General features: G+C 48.3%; 1 protein-coding gene across 1 annotated transcript in view; it reads left to right on the top strand.

The window, feature by feature from the left end:
- LOC309550151 (von Willebrand factor A domain-containing protein 5A-like) overlaps window positions 1-13,927 on the top strand; it is a 132,177-nt gene that overhangs the window by 56,440 nt on the left and 61,810 nt on the right. Inside the window, exons 12-14 of the mRNA XM_082250587.1 lie at window positions 1,354-1,457; window positions 3,588-3,796; window positions 7,806-7,898. Coding sequence (XP_082106713.1) covers window positions 1,354-1,457; window positions 3,588-3,796; window positions 7,806-7,898 — 406 coding nt within the window. The remainder of the gene's footprint in view (window positions 1-1,353; window positions 1,458-3,587; window positions 3,797-7,805; window positions 7,899-13,927) is intronic.

Genomic DNA, 13,927 nt, shown 5'->3' with positions numbered 1-13,927 from the left:
CCCCGGAAGATTTTACCCCCTTCCTGACCAGGGGGTATTTTGCGATTCGGCACTGCGTGACTTTAACGGACAATTGCGCGGTCGTGCGACGCTGTACCTAAACGAATGTGACGTCCTTTTTTTTCCCACAAACAGAGCTTTCTTTTGGTGGTAATTGATCACCTGTGCGATTTTTTGATCATGCGCTATAAACAAAAAAAGAGCGTCAATTTTGCAAAAATAACAATATTATTCACATTTTTTTATATGAAATCCCCCCCCCCCCCAAAAAAAAAAATGTAAAAATCTAAATTTTTTAACATTTTCGGCCAATTTGTTTTATGTTACATATGTTTGGTAAAAAAAAAAAATCGCAAAAAGCGTATTTTGATTGGTTTGCGCAAAAGTTATCGCGTTTACTAACAAAGATTTTTGTCATTTTTGTTGTTTTTTTTTTTAACGCGTAATGGCGGCGATCTGCGATTTTTTTTGCGGTACTGCGACATTGGGGCAGACAGATTGGACCCTTGACTGACATTTTTGACACTTTTGGGGTTACCAGTAACATTTCTACAGTAAACAGTGCTATACATATGCACTGTTACTGTAAAAATACACTGGTAGTGAAGGGGTTAACTTGATTTGAGAGGGAGGGGCTGTGTGTGTCCCTAGGGGCGTGATTCTAACTGTGATTGGCTGTGGCTTGAGCTGTAGGAACAATGATCAACAGTCCTACATAGTAGAACCGTATGATTAGTGTTTCTACACAGGGGAGAATGACAGGCGACTTGTTTACACTAGCCACCTGACTTTCTCCCTCTGCAGCGACGATCGCAGAGTGACCAGCGGACATCGGGTCCGCCGGTCACACGCATGGGGGGGTCCGCCGGCGCGCGCTCGCTCCCCAGAGCCTCACAGGCTAGTGACGTATATATACGTCACTTTGCCTGTGAGGGGCTGACTGCCGCAGTATATCTACTTGCGGCGGTCGGCAAGTGGTTAAGTAATCTTTTGGAGCTGGAGGCTTTGTAGAGCTTTGGGTGAGAAAAAACATCCACTTCTAGGTAACGTCTTACCTGGTAACCAGACCCCATTATTCTTATGGGGAATCAACTAGGAGGTACCATGTTAGTTTGGAAACATTCAGTTTAGTTTAGTGTTTTCTTTGTACCAGCTGTACAAAGCCCTCCTGCCTTGATGAACAGGACTGTTCCTATAAACAGTGTTCTATTGCTGAACGGTGATTTCAGCTACATATATGTTACTAGGTATTTCTTGACTTTAGTAAAACCTAACACCCCTTTACACTGTATGGTATCCCTTACATAAAATAACTTAATTTTGTGATATATACTTTCTCTAAATATTTCCTAGGTGGAGCATGAAGCGGAAGGTGAGGTCTTTCTGCAGTACAAGTTTAAAGATGAAATGGTAAAGAATGATCTTCGTTTCGCGCTGAAGGTGCAGAACGCAGAAAGGTTAATATTTAGTATTTAAAACCTCCCTAATTATTGGCAAACATTCCCAGTGTTATCCTTTTAGAGTTACCACTAAGAGACTGGTAGAGCGCTCATCTCCTCATGTACAATGTTCCTATTCTTACCCACCACCCACAGACTAGCAGAGCTCTGGTCTCTTCAAGTATTGTGTCTCTCCTCTTACCCACCACCCACAGACTAGTAGAGTTCTGGTCTCCTCAAGTACCGTGTCTCTTCTCTTACCCACCACCCACAGACTAGCAGAGCTCTGGTCTCCTCAAGTACTGTGTCTCATTTCTTACCCACCACCCACAGACTAGCAGAGCTCTGGTCTCCTTAAGTACCTTGTCTCTTCTCTTACCCACCACCCACAGACTAGCAGAGCTCTGGTCTCCTCATGTACCACATCTCTTTTCTTACCCGTCACCCACAGCTACCAGAGTTCTGGTCTCCTCATGTACTGTGTCTCTTTTCTTACCTACCACCCACAGACTAGCAGAGGTCTGGTCTCCTCATATACTGTGTCTCTTTTCTCACCCACAGACTAGCAGAGCTGTGGTCTCCTTGTGTACCGTGACTCTCCTCTTACCCACCACCCACAGACTAGCAGAGCTCTGGTCTCCACAAGTACTGTGTCTCTTTTCTTACCCACCACCCACAGACTAGCAGAGCTCTGGTCTCCTCAAGTACTGTGTCTCATTTCTTACCCACCACCCACAGACTAGCAGAGCTCTGGTCTCCTCAAGTACCTTGTCTCTTCTCTTACCCACCACCCACAGACTAGCAGAGCTCTGGTCTCCTCAACTACCGTGTCTCTTCTCTTACCCCCACCCATAAACTAGCAGAGCTCTGATCTCCTCATGTACCGTGACTCTTCTCTTACCCACCACCCACAGACTAGCAGAGTTCTGGTCTCCTCAAGTAACGTGTCTCTTCTCTTACCCACCACCCACAGACTAGCAGAGCTCTGGTCTCCTCAAGTACTGTGTCTCTTCTCTTACCCACCACCCACAGACTAGCAGAGCTCTGGTCTAATCATATACCGTGTCTCTCCTCTTACCCACCACCCACAGACTAGCAGAGCTCTGGTCTCCTCAAGTACTGTGTCTCATTTCTTACCCACCACCCACAGACTAGCAGAGCTCTGGTCTCCTCAAGTACCGTGTCTCTTCTCTTAACTACCACCCACAGACTAGCAGAGCTCTGATCTCCTCATGTACCATGTATCTCCTCCTCTTACCTACCACCCACAGACTAGCAGAGCTCTGGTCTCCTCAAGTACCATATTTCTTTTCTTACCCACCACCCACAGACTAGCAGAGCTCTGGTCTCCTCAAGTACCGTGTCTCTTCTCTTAACTACCACCCACAGACTAGCAGAGCTCTGGTCTCCTCAAGTACCGTGCTTCTTTTCTTACCCACCACCCACAGACTAGCAGGGCTCTGATCTCCTCATGTACTGTGTCTCTTCTCTTACCCACCACGCACAGACTAGCAGAGCTCTGGTCTCATCAAGTACCGTAACTCTTCTCTTACCCATCAGCCACAGACTAGCAGAGCTCTGGTTTACTTACGTACTGTGTCTCTCCTCTTACTCACCACCCACAGACTAGCAAAGCTCTTGTTTCCTCGTGTACCGAGTTTCTTCTCTTACCCACAAACTAGCAGAGATCTGGTTTCCTAAGACCCTTACATATATATATATATATAATGGATAGATTGAGGGCAGGTATGGCTGGAAGGAGCCCACCCCTCTTTAAAGGTACAGGAGCGCACTGGAACCCAGCAGTAGTACAGTGGCAGCAAAGGAATACAGTGCATCCCCTCACCAAAAAAGTAACAGTACAAACAAATAGCAACTGCCCTAACCTATAATCACCCTTTTTTTTAGGCCCACCGTCCACAGAGCAGCAAAACTTATGTCTACTCATGCCCTTTCTGTCTTCTCTCACTGATCATCCACAGTCTGGCAGAGATCTAGTTTCCTCATATATGCTGTAGCTTCTTTCAGGCCCATCATCTACAGGCTGGCAGATCTCTAAAATCCTCATGTATTGTCCATCTTCTTTCAGTCGCCATCCACAGACTGCCATAGTCCTGGTTTCCTCATGCACTGTCTATCATCTTCCAGGCCCACCATCCACAGACTGGCAGCCAAAGCTCTGATCTCTGAGCTGGAACATGGAACAGAGTCACAGTCTGAAGATGTTAAGAAGAAGATATTGGACACCAGTCTGCAGTCTGGTGTTGTCTCCTCTCTCACTGCCTATGTAGCCGTCAACAAGGATACCAAGACACGTGTGGAGGGTCCTCCCGTGCGCAGGGATGTCCCAGCTCCAGGTATGTCGTCACATTTGAATGCAGCAGACTGGTCCGTAATGCCAATAACAACATATGTTTGTCTTGGGGAAGGCAAAAAATAATTACTTCTAATTGAGTTCATTTTCAGCTGTGACTATGGCAGATCGTTGTAATTACAGTCATCTAAAGAATATCTTTTCTAAAAACTAATACCATTTAGCCTTACTGTAACCATGAATATGAACTCCCATTTAGTACTGTGGTAAATTGTATCTTAACTGCTTGCCGACCGCCGCAAGTACATATACTGCGGCGGTCAGCCCCGGCTAGGCAAAGTGACGTACCGGTACGTCACTAGCCTGTGAGCCAATAGGGGCCGAGCGCGCGCCGCCGGAGGCGAGCGCGCGCCGCCTGAGGCGCGCTCCCGCCCCAGCTCATTCACGGACACCTCCGTGCGAGTGACCGGCGTACCCGATGTCCGCCGCTCACTCGCGTTCGTCCGCTGTGAAGGGAGAAAGGCAGGCGGCTAATGTAAACAAAGACGCCTGTCATTCTCCCCTGTGTAAAAGCACTGATCACTCGGTCCTGCTATGTAGGACCGTTGATCTCTGCTCTTACATGTAAAGCCACATCCCTGCACAGTTAGAAACACGCCCCTAGGGACACACTTAACCCCTCCCTCTCCAATAAAGTTAACCCCTTCCCTGCCAGTGTCATTTTTACATTAACAGTGCATATATATAGCACTGACTACTGCAGTAATGTCACTGGTCCCCCCAAACATGTAAAAAATGTCAGTCAAGGGTCCGATCTGTCCGTCGCAATGTCGTAGTTCCACAAAAAAAAAAAAAAAAAAAATCGCAGTTCGCCGCCATTACTCGTTAAAAAAACAAACAACAGAAATGACAAAAATCTTCCCCTTAGTTAGTAAACGCAATAACTTTTGCGCAAACCAATCAAAATACGCTTATTGTGATTTTTTTTTACCAAACATATGTAGCAGAAAACAAATTGGCCAAAAATGTTAAAAAATTTAGATTTTTACATTTTTTGGGGGGAATTTCATAAAAAATGTGAAAAATACTATTTTTTCAAAATTGTCGCTCTTTTTTTGTTTAGAGCGCCTGATCAAAAAATCGCACAGGTGATCAAATACCACCAAAAGAAAGCTCTGTTTGTGGGAAAAAAAGGACGTCAAATTCGTTTGGGTACAGCATCATACGTGCAATTGTCCGTTACAGTCACGCAGTGCCGAATCGCAAAATAGGGCCTGGTCAGGAAGGGGGTAAAATCTTCCGGGGCTTAAGTGGTTAACAAAAAAAAAAGACATTTAATATATTGTAGCTTCTCAGTGATTAGATGAGGCAGCTGCATTTGTTTTTAATTTTCAGGCTAAGAACGTTTTCTGCAAGTACAGAAAATACTTGCTGATCATGCCAGAAACGCTATGTCCTTGTTCCTAAATGAAAGCACAAATTTTATCTTTATTGTGTGAACTACTAATCTCATCCATCCGACGTGTACTGGAGATGAACAAAGGCAGACATGTGTGGCCTGGGTGGCAGACATGGCTTCCCCCTGTAGAGGAAAAAAGTGTAGACAAGAAGCAACAGGTGAAAATAAAAGAAAAAAGTCTGAAAAAAAGAAAACGAGGGCCGCCACCACCTATACAGTGCCTTGAAAAAGTATTCATACCCCTTGACATTTTCCACATTTTGTCATGTTACAACCAAAAACGTAAATGTATTTTATTGGGATTTTATGTGATAGACCGACACAAAGTGGCACATAATTGTAAAGTGGAAGGAAAATGATAAATGGTTTTCGACATTTTTTTACAAATAAATCTGTGAAAAGTGTGGTTGCATTTGTATTCACCCCCCCTGAGTCAATACTTTGTAGAACCGCCTTTCCCTGCAATTACAGCTGCAAGTCTTTTTGGGGATGTCTCTACCAGCTTTGCACATCTAGAGAGGGACATTTTTGTCCATTCTTCTTTGCAAAATAGCTCAAGCTCTGTCAGATTGGATGGAGAGCGTCTGTGAACAGCAATTTTTCAGTCTTGCCACAGATTCTCAATTGGATTTAGGTCTGGACTGTGACTGGGCCATTCTAACACATGAATATGCTTTGATCTAAACTAGGGATCGACCAATTATCGGCAAAGCCGATATATATCGAGGGCCTATATGCACTTTCCCCGATATATCGGAATCGGCCCCTGAGGTTACCGAAATTGCAGATATTTCGGGAAAGTGCATGTACCGGTGTGATGTCTGCAGCTATAGGCATCACCCCGGTACCGGCGTCCATAGCCGATGTGGCTGTAAAGCCGCTCGGCTGTCATTACAAGGAGCGTGAGGGGACGTCCCCCCCCCCCCTCCCGCCGCCATCTTCGGCTCGCCTGGGTCTCCCTTCCCACCGGGAGACCCGGGCATCCTACCTCCACCGCCGCTGAAGACCTGATCAAAGCCGCATTCGGCTCTGATCGGGTTTCCAAGTAAAAACCCAGAAGTAATGTCATGACATCACTTCCGGGTACTCGGCGACAAATTAAAAAAATGACAGCATTCAAAATTGCCAAACTTGGCGTTTTGAATGCTTTTCAGTGCGTTTTGAGTGCTTTTCACCAGAGTACCTGTGAAAAAAAAATACATTTTTTTTTAAATGTCCGAAAATATCGGCCGATACCGATATCCGATGACCAAAATATCAGTATCGGCACTAAAAAAACGATATCGGTCCATCACCAATCTAAACCATCCCATTGTAGCTCTGGCTGTATGTTTAGGGTCGTTGTCCTGCTGGAAGGTGAACCTCCGCCCCTGCAGACTCTAACAGGTTTTCATCTAAGATTGCCCTGTATTTGCCTCCATCCATCTTCCCATCAACCCTGACCAACTTCACTGTCCCTGCTGAAGAAAAGCGTTGCCAAAAAAGAATGCTGCCACCACCGTGGGGATGGTTTGTTCAGGGTGATGTGCAGTGTTCGTTTTCCACCACACATAGCGATTTGTTTTTAGGCCAAAAAGTAAAATTTTGGTCTCATCTGACCAGAGCTCCTTCTTCCACATGTTTGCTGTGTCCCCCACATGGCTTCTCACAAACTGCAAAATGGATTTCTTATGGATTTCTTTCACCAATTACTTTCTTTTTGCCACTCTTCCATAAAGGGCAGATTTGTGGAGTGCACGACTAATAGTTGTCCTGTGGACAGATTCTCCCACCTGAGCTGTGGATCTCTGCAGCTCCTCCAGAGTTCCCATGGGCCTCTTGGCTGCTTCTCTGATGAATGCTCTCCTTGCCCGGCCGGTCAGTTTAGGTGGACGGCCATGTCTTGGTAGGGTTGCAGTTGTGCCATACTCTTTCTATTTTCCGGTAATGGATTGAACAGTGTTCTGTGAGATGTTCAAAGCTTGGGATATTTTTTATTACCTAACCCTGCTTTATACTTCTCCACAACTTTATCCCTGACCTGTCTGGTGTGTTCCTTGGCCTTCATGATACTGTTTGTTCAGTAATGTTCTCTAACAAACCCCTGAGGGCTTCACAGAACAGCTGTATTTATACTGAAATTAAATTACACACAGGTGCACTCTACTAATTAGGTGATTTCTGAAGGAAATTGGTTCAACTAGATTTTAGTTAGGGCTATCAGAGTAAAGGGGCTGAATACGAACGCACGCCACACTTTTCACATATTTATTTGTAAAAAAAAAATGTAAAACCATTTATCATTTTCCTTCCACTTCACAATTATGTGCCACTTTGTGTCAGTCTATCACATAAAATCCCAATGCAATACATTTACGTTTTTGGTTGTAACTTGACAATATGTGGAACATTTCAATAGGTATGAATACTTTTTCAAGGCACTGTAAGTACTGGTAAGCTGCAGTATATAATAATATTTGGTTTTGGGTTTGGACACACTTTATATTCTTCCAGCCCTTATGACCACAGTCGCATGTCATGGTGAGGAATCCACCAGAATCCCGTAGAGTCTGTATAATGGTGTTTATCCCTCATCATCTGTCCTGTCTTACAGCATTTATGATGATGCGCTCAGGATTCTCTGGATCACCTGGAAGGATGGCTTTTCAATCTGCTCCCATGCCAATGGCATACAAGATGGCCAAAAGTAAGTGCCATATTTTTTTGTGGTTGCTGATTCTGCTTTGCTGCCAGGTTAGAAAACCCATGATGCTCTGGGAATTCTGTCATGGAAGCAGCCCTAGTTGTAAATTGCAAAAATGTGTTCTTACTAGCAAAAGTGTCCCCATTCCAGGACAAGTAAGTTTGTTGGGTTGGGCTGATGGTTAATGTGTAGTGTAGCATACAAATGGTGGGGGACAGAGCCAGTAGAGGGGGCACCTGTGGAGTGGAGGAAATGTTTGCACTATTGGAGTGAATTAGGTGGCAGTGTTGATGGACTGATGTCTGTTTGCAGAGGGTAAATGATGGATGCAGAGAGAGGTGTACTGTGGGTGGAGGGGAGGTTGGTGAGAAGGACAACATTGTGCTCAGGAGCAGAAGTAGGCAAGGAGGGATGCACTGTAAGCTGGCTGCGAGGTGGCCAGGAATTGATGAGTTGTCATTGGAGGGTGAAGTGACCAGGGAGGAAAAAGCTGTAAGTGGGGGTAAGCTGGGTGAGGTGGCCAGGGAGGGATGTAAGTGAGGTCGCATGATGGGGGATGAGAGGGAAGGGAGATGCTATGACCAGGAGAATTTGTGAAATGGATGTGAGGAGCAGCTGTGATGTAGGGAATACGGTGGGTGAGAGGGAGGTCCTATGACCACAAAGGTTGGCGAGATGAGTGTGAGGAAGATGATGTGACATAAAGGATAAGGTGGATGGGAGAGTGGTCCTATGACCAGGGAACATGGCGTGATGGGTGTGAGGAAGATGCTGTGACATAGGGGATAAGGTTGAGGGGAGGAAGGTGCTGCGATGTATTGAATAAAATGGGGGGGGTCCTATGACCATGAAAGTTGGCGAGATGAGTGTGAGGAAGATGATGTGACATAAAGCATAAGGAGATGGGAGAGTGGTCCTATGACCAGGGAACATGGTGAGATGGGTATGAGGAAGATGCTGTGACCTAGGGGATAAGGTTGAGGGGAGGAAGGTGCTGCGATGTATTGAATAAAATGGGGGGGGGGAGGTCCTATGACCATGAAAGTTGGTGAGATGGGTATGAGGAAGATGCTGTGACATAGGGGATAAGGTGGACGGGAGGAAGGTGCTGCAATGTATTGAATGAAATGGGGGGGGGGGGGGTCCTATGACCACGGAAGTTGGCGAGATGTGTATGAGAAGGATGATGTGACATAAAGGATAAGGTGGATGGGAGGGTGGTCCTATGACCAGGGAACATGGTGAGATGGGTGTGAGGAAGATGCTGTGACAAAGGAGATAAGGTGGACGGGAGGAAGGTGCTGCAATGTATTGAATGAAATGGGGGGGGGGGGGTCCTATGACCATGAAAGTTGGCGAGATGAGTGTGAGGAAGATGATGTGACATAAAGGATAAGGTGGATGGGAGAGTGGTCCTATGACCAGGGAACATGGTGAGATGGGTGTAAGGAAGATGCTGTGACAAAGGAGATAAGGTTGACGGGAGGAAGGTGCTGCGATGAATTGAATAAAATGGGGGGGGGGGAGGTCCTATGACCACAAAAGTTGGCGAGATGAGTGTGAGGAAGATGATGTGACATAAAGGATAAGGTGGATGGGAGAGTGGTCCTATGACCAGGGAACATGGTGAGATGGGTATGAGGAAGATGCTGTGACATAAAGGATAAGGTGGATGGGAGAGTGGTCCTATGACCAGGGAACATGGTGAGATGGGCATGAGGAAGATGCTGTGACATAAAGGATAAGGTGGATGGGAAAGTGGTCCTATGACCAGGGAACATGGTGAGATGGGTGTGAGGAAGATGCTGTGACCTAGGGGATAAGGTTGAGGGGAGGAAGGTGCTGCGATGTATTGAATAAAATGGGGGGGTCCTATGACCATGAAAGTTGGCGAGATGAGTGTGAGGAAGATGATGTGACTAGAGTTGAGCGGACACCTGGATGTCCGTGTTCGGCAAAACTTTAAAAAAAAGTCAGGGTCCGTGTCCCGGACTTTTGCCGAACTTTTCCCGGACACCGAACCTCATTGAAGTCAATGGGGACCCGAACTTTCAGGCACTAAAATGGCTCTAAAACACCAATGGAAAGGGCTAGAGTGCTGCAAATGGCAGCAAAACGTTGTTAAGAGCATGGCAAGTGCTCTGCAAACAAATGTGGATAGGGAAATAACTTAAAACAACAAAAAAAAAAACAGAAAAATAAAACAATGTTCTTCATCTCTGAAGGACGAGCCCCATATGGAGTAGGAGGGAGGTTGAGGTGGTGGTGGATGTGGCGGTCTCATAAGCGTGCGCACAGGGTGTGCCGGATGTGCCTGGGCACACCCTAATCACCTAGGGCACATAGCATTATCGCTCTGTTTGCCAGTGAGGAGATGGGAAAGATCTCCCTCGGACCTGCTCTGCTCTATTTCTCTTTGCCAGCAGGGAGAGTAATGTATTGGGGCCATGTACATGTAGGCAAACACATGCATGTGTATTTCAACTTTGGGGTGCACACCCTAATGCAATAGGCTGCGCACACCTATGGGCGGTGTAGGTGGAAGCGGCGGTGGAGGAGGACCAGGGCCGGATTAAGAGCATCATGGGCTTGGTGCTGAGATTTTTGAAGGGCCTTAAGGGCCGTGCCTTGACATGCACCCAGAGGAGGAAGGGTGCAGCCATGCATGCCTAATTCAACATGGGATGCTGTCTCTAAAGCCCATAAGCACATCCATGCATCGGCAACTGTCCCTCCTTGTCCGGCCTTCGTGCTGAGTGGGGAGGTTCTAAAGGGAGCTGCCTTGGGAAGCGAGCATAGAAGCCAGACTTCTGTGTTTACAAGTGACAGAAGAGCGGTAACAGTGAATATGGCCAACCCGGGGCCTATATAAAGGTAGGGGCCTGGAGCTGCAGCTCCAATAGCCCCTACGTTAATCTGGCCCTGAGGAGGACGAGGTAGCCAACACTGCTTCTTTTCACAAATTTTAAATGAGGGTACACCCCAAAAGAGTGAGAAAGAGCAAAAATAGAACAATGGCTGGGTAAGGTCGGTATCCATCGCTATTCTGCACAAGGTACGGAAAAGTCCCGTGGGATCCATGCCTGGTTCATTTTAATGAACGTGAGCTTGTCCACATTGTCTCTGGACAGGCGGCTGCGCTTGTCTGTGATAACGCCCCCAGCAGTGCTAAATACCCGTTCAGATAATACACTGGCTGCAGGGCACGCCAGCACCTCCAAGGCGTAAAGGGCAAGCTCAGGCCATGTGCCCAACTTGGAGACCCAGAAGTTGAAGGGGGCAGACCCCTCATTCAGTACGACTAGGCGTGTGCACACATACTGCTCCACCATGTTCGTGAAATGCTGCCTCCTGCTAAGACGTTCCATATGAGCTGCTGGTGCTGCTGTTTGTTGTGGCGTGCTGACAAAGCTTTTCCACATTTCAGCCATGGTAACCCTGCCTTCTGAGGTGCTGGCGGTGCTCTGGTTGCGTTGGCGACCTCTTCCTCCTCCTCCTCCTCTGCCTTGTGCTTCCACTGTGGCCCCGCTGTCAGGTGGGAATGCCAGCAGCATGGCGTCTACCAGCGTGCGCTTGTACTCGCGCATCTTGCGATCGCGCTCCAATGAGTGAATTAAGGACGGTACGTTGTCCTTGTAACGGGGATCCAGCAGCGTGGCCACCCAGTAATCAGCACAAGTTAGAATGTGGGCAACTCGGCGGTCGTTGTGGAGACACTGCAGCATGTAATCGCTCATGTGTGCCAGGCTGCCCAGAGGCAACGAAAGGCTGTCCTCTGTGGGAGGTGTATCGTCCGTGTCCTCTGTATCCCCCCAGCCACGCACCAGTGATGGCCATGAGCTGGCCTGGGTGCCACCCTGCTGTGAACATGGTTCCATCTCCTCCTCCAGCTCCTCCTCCTCATCCTCCAGAACTGTGCCCCTGCTGGACAATTGTGTCCCTGGCGTTTGTGTGTGCAGGAGCCCCTTGTGAATGACTGCCCTGAAAGCCTTGCAAATGTTACCTCTTCATCCTCCTCCTCCTCCTCCTCCTCCTCATCCTGTGCCACATCCTCTTCCATAATCGCCCGAATTGTTTTTTCAAGGAGGCATAGAAGTGGGATAGTTAAGCTGACAACGGCGTCATCGGCACTGGCCATGTTGGTGGAGTACTCAAAACAGCGCAACAAGGCACACAGGTCTTGCATGGAGGCCCAGTTATTGGTGGTGAAGTGGTGCTGTTCCGCAGAGCGACTCACGCGTGCGTGCTGCAGCTGAAACTCCACTATGGCCTGCTGCTGCTCTTTGCAGCATGTGCAAGGTGGAGTTCCACCTTGTGGGCACGTCACATATGAGGCGGTGAGCCGGAAGGCCGAAGTTTCGCTGCAGCGCTGACAGGCGAGCAGCAGCAGGGTGAGAACACCGAAAGTGCGCACAGACAGCTCGCACTTTCTGCAGCAGCTCTGACATATCGGGGTAGTTTTTAAGGAACCTCTGCACCACCAAATTCAGCACATGCGCCAGGCAAGGGATGTGCGTCAAACCGGCTAGGCCCAGAGCTGCTATGAGATTTCGCCCGTTATCGCACACCACCAGGCCGGGCTTGAGGCTCGCTGGCAGCAACCACTCATTTGTCTGCTGTTCCATGCTCCTCCACAACTCCTGCGCGGTGTGTGGTTTGTCCCCCAAACAGGCAAGTTTTAAAACTGCCTGCTGTCGTTTACCCCTGGCCGTGCTGAAGTTGGTGGTGAAGGTGTTACGCTGTCCGGATGAGCAGGCGGTAGAGGATGAGGAAGCGGAATAGGAGGAGTTAGGAACAGGAGGCAAACTGAAGCGCCCTGCAATCCCCGGTGGTGGAAGGACATGCGCCAAATTGCTATCCGCCTCATGCCCATCCGCCACTGCATTTACCCAGTGTGCCGTTAGGGAGATATAACGCCCCTGACCGTGCTTACTGGTCCACGTATCGGTAGTTAGGTGGACCTTGCCACAGATGGCGTTGCGCAGTGCACACCTGATTTTTTCCCCCACTTGGTTGTGCAGGGAAGGGATGGCTTGCCTGGAAAAGTAGTGGCGGATGGGCACCACGTACTGTGGGACAGCCACCGACATAAGGTTTTTAAAACTGTGCGTCTCCACCAGACGGAATGACAGCATTTCAAAGGCCAAGAATTTTGAAATGTTGTCATTCAGGTCCAGGGATCGCGGGTGGGTAGGGGGGTACTTCCTCTTCCTCTCAAGTGTTTGGGAGATGGAAAGCTGAACACTTTCACGGGACATTGTGGAGATGGTTGGTGACCCAGGTGGTGGTGTTGCTGACAGATCCTCTGTTTGCGGGGTGGTAGGTGCCGGTATCACTACAGATGTGGCTGGAGCGGCCGAGACTGCAGCAGAAGAGGAAGCAGGATGAGCCAGAGATGTTTCTTGGTTTTGAAGGTGTCTACTCCACTGCAGCTCGTGCTTTGCCTGATCATGCAGGTTGTGCTCAGGTTGAGAAGGTTTATGCCTTGCTTCAGGCTCTGATTGCACAGGGTGCAAACCACTCGTGTCCTGTCATCAGCACATTTTCTAAAGAACTTCCACGCTAGAGAACTCCTTTGAGCTGACTTTGGTGCGCTCGTTCCCTTGCTGCGTTGGGCAGTAGCGGGCGTAGTGTCTAGGGCACGGCCGCTCCGCTTCTGCACCCTGCTCCCTCTTCTGCTGTGCTGGTGGCTCTGTGCGACCACCGCCTCTTCCTCCAAACTACTCAGGTCACCTGCATGACGTTCATTCCATGTGGGGTCGAGGACCTCATCGTCCTCCACATCATCTTCCACCCAGTCTTCACTCCTGCCCTCCTTGTCGGTCTCCACAATTCTGAACGCCGCAGCAGTTGGCACCTGCATTTCGTCATCATCGGAGACGTGCTGCGATGGTCCTTGCATGTACTCATCTTGAGAAATAAGTGGTTGGGCATCGCTGCACTCAATCTCTTCCACTTCTGGGGCAGGGCTAGGTGGATGGCCCTGGGAAACCCTGCTAACAGAGTCCTCAAAAAGAAGAAGAGACTGCTGT

The sequence above is a fragment of the Pelophylax lessonae genome (genome assembly GCF_965119305.1).
Source record: "Pelophylax lessonae genome assembly, chromosome: 1".
NCBI classification, from domain to species: domain Eukaryota; kingdom Metazoa; phylum Chordata; class Amphibia; order Anura; family Ranidae; genus Pelophylax; species Pelophylax lessonae.
Note: the sequence above shows the minus strand (reverse complement) of the source record. Positions and strands in the feature narration are given on the sequence as shown.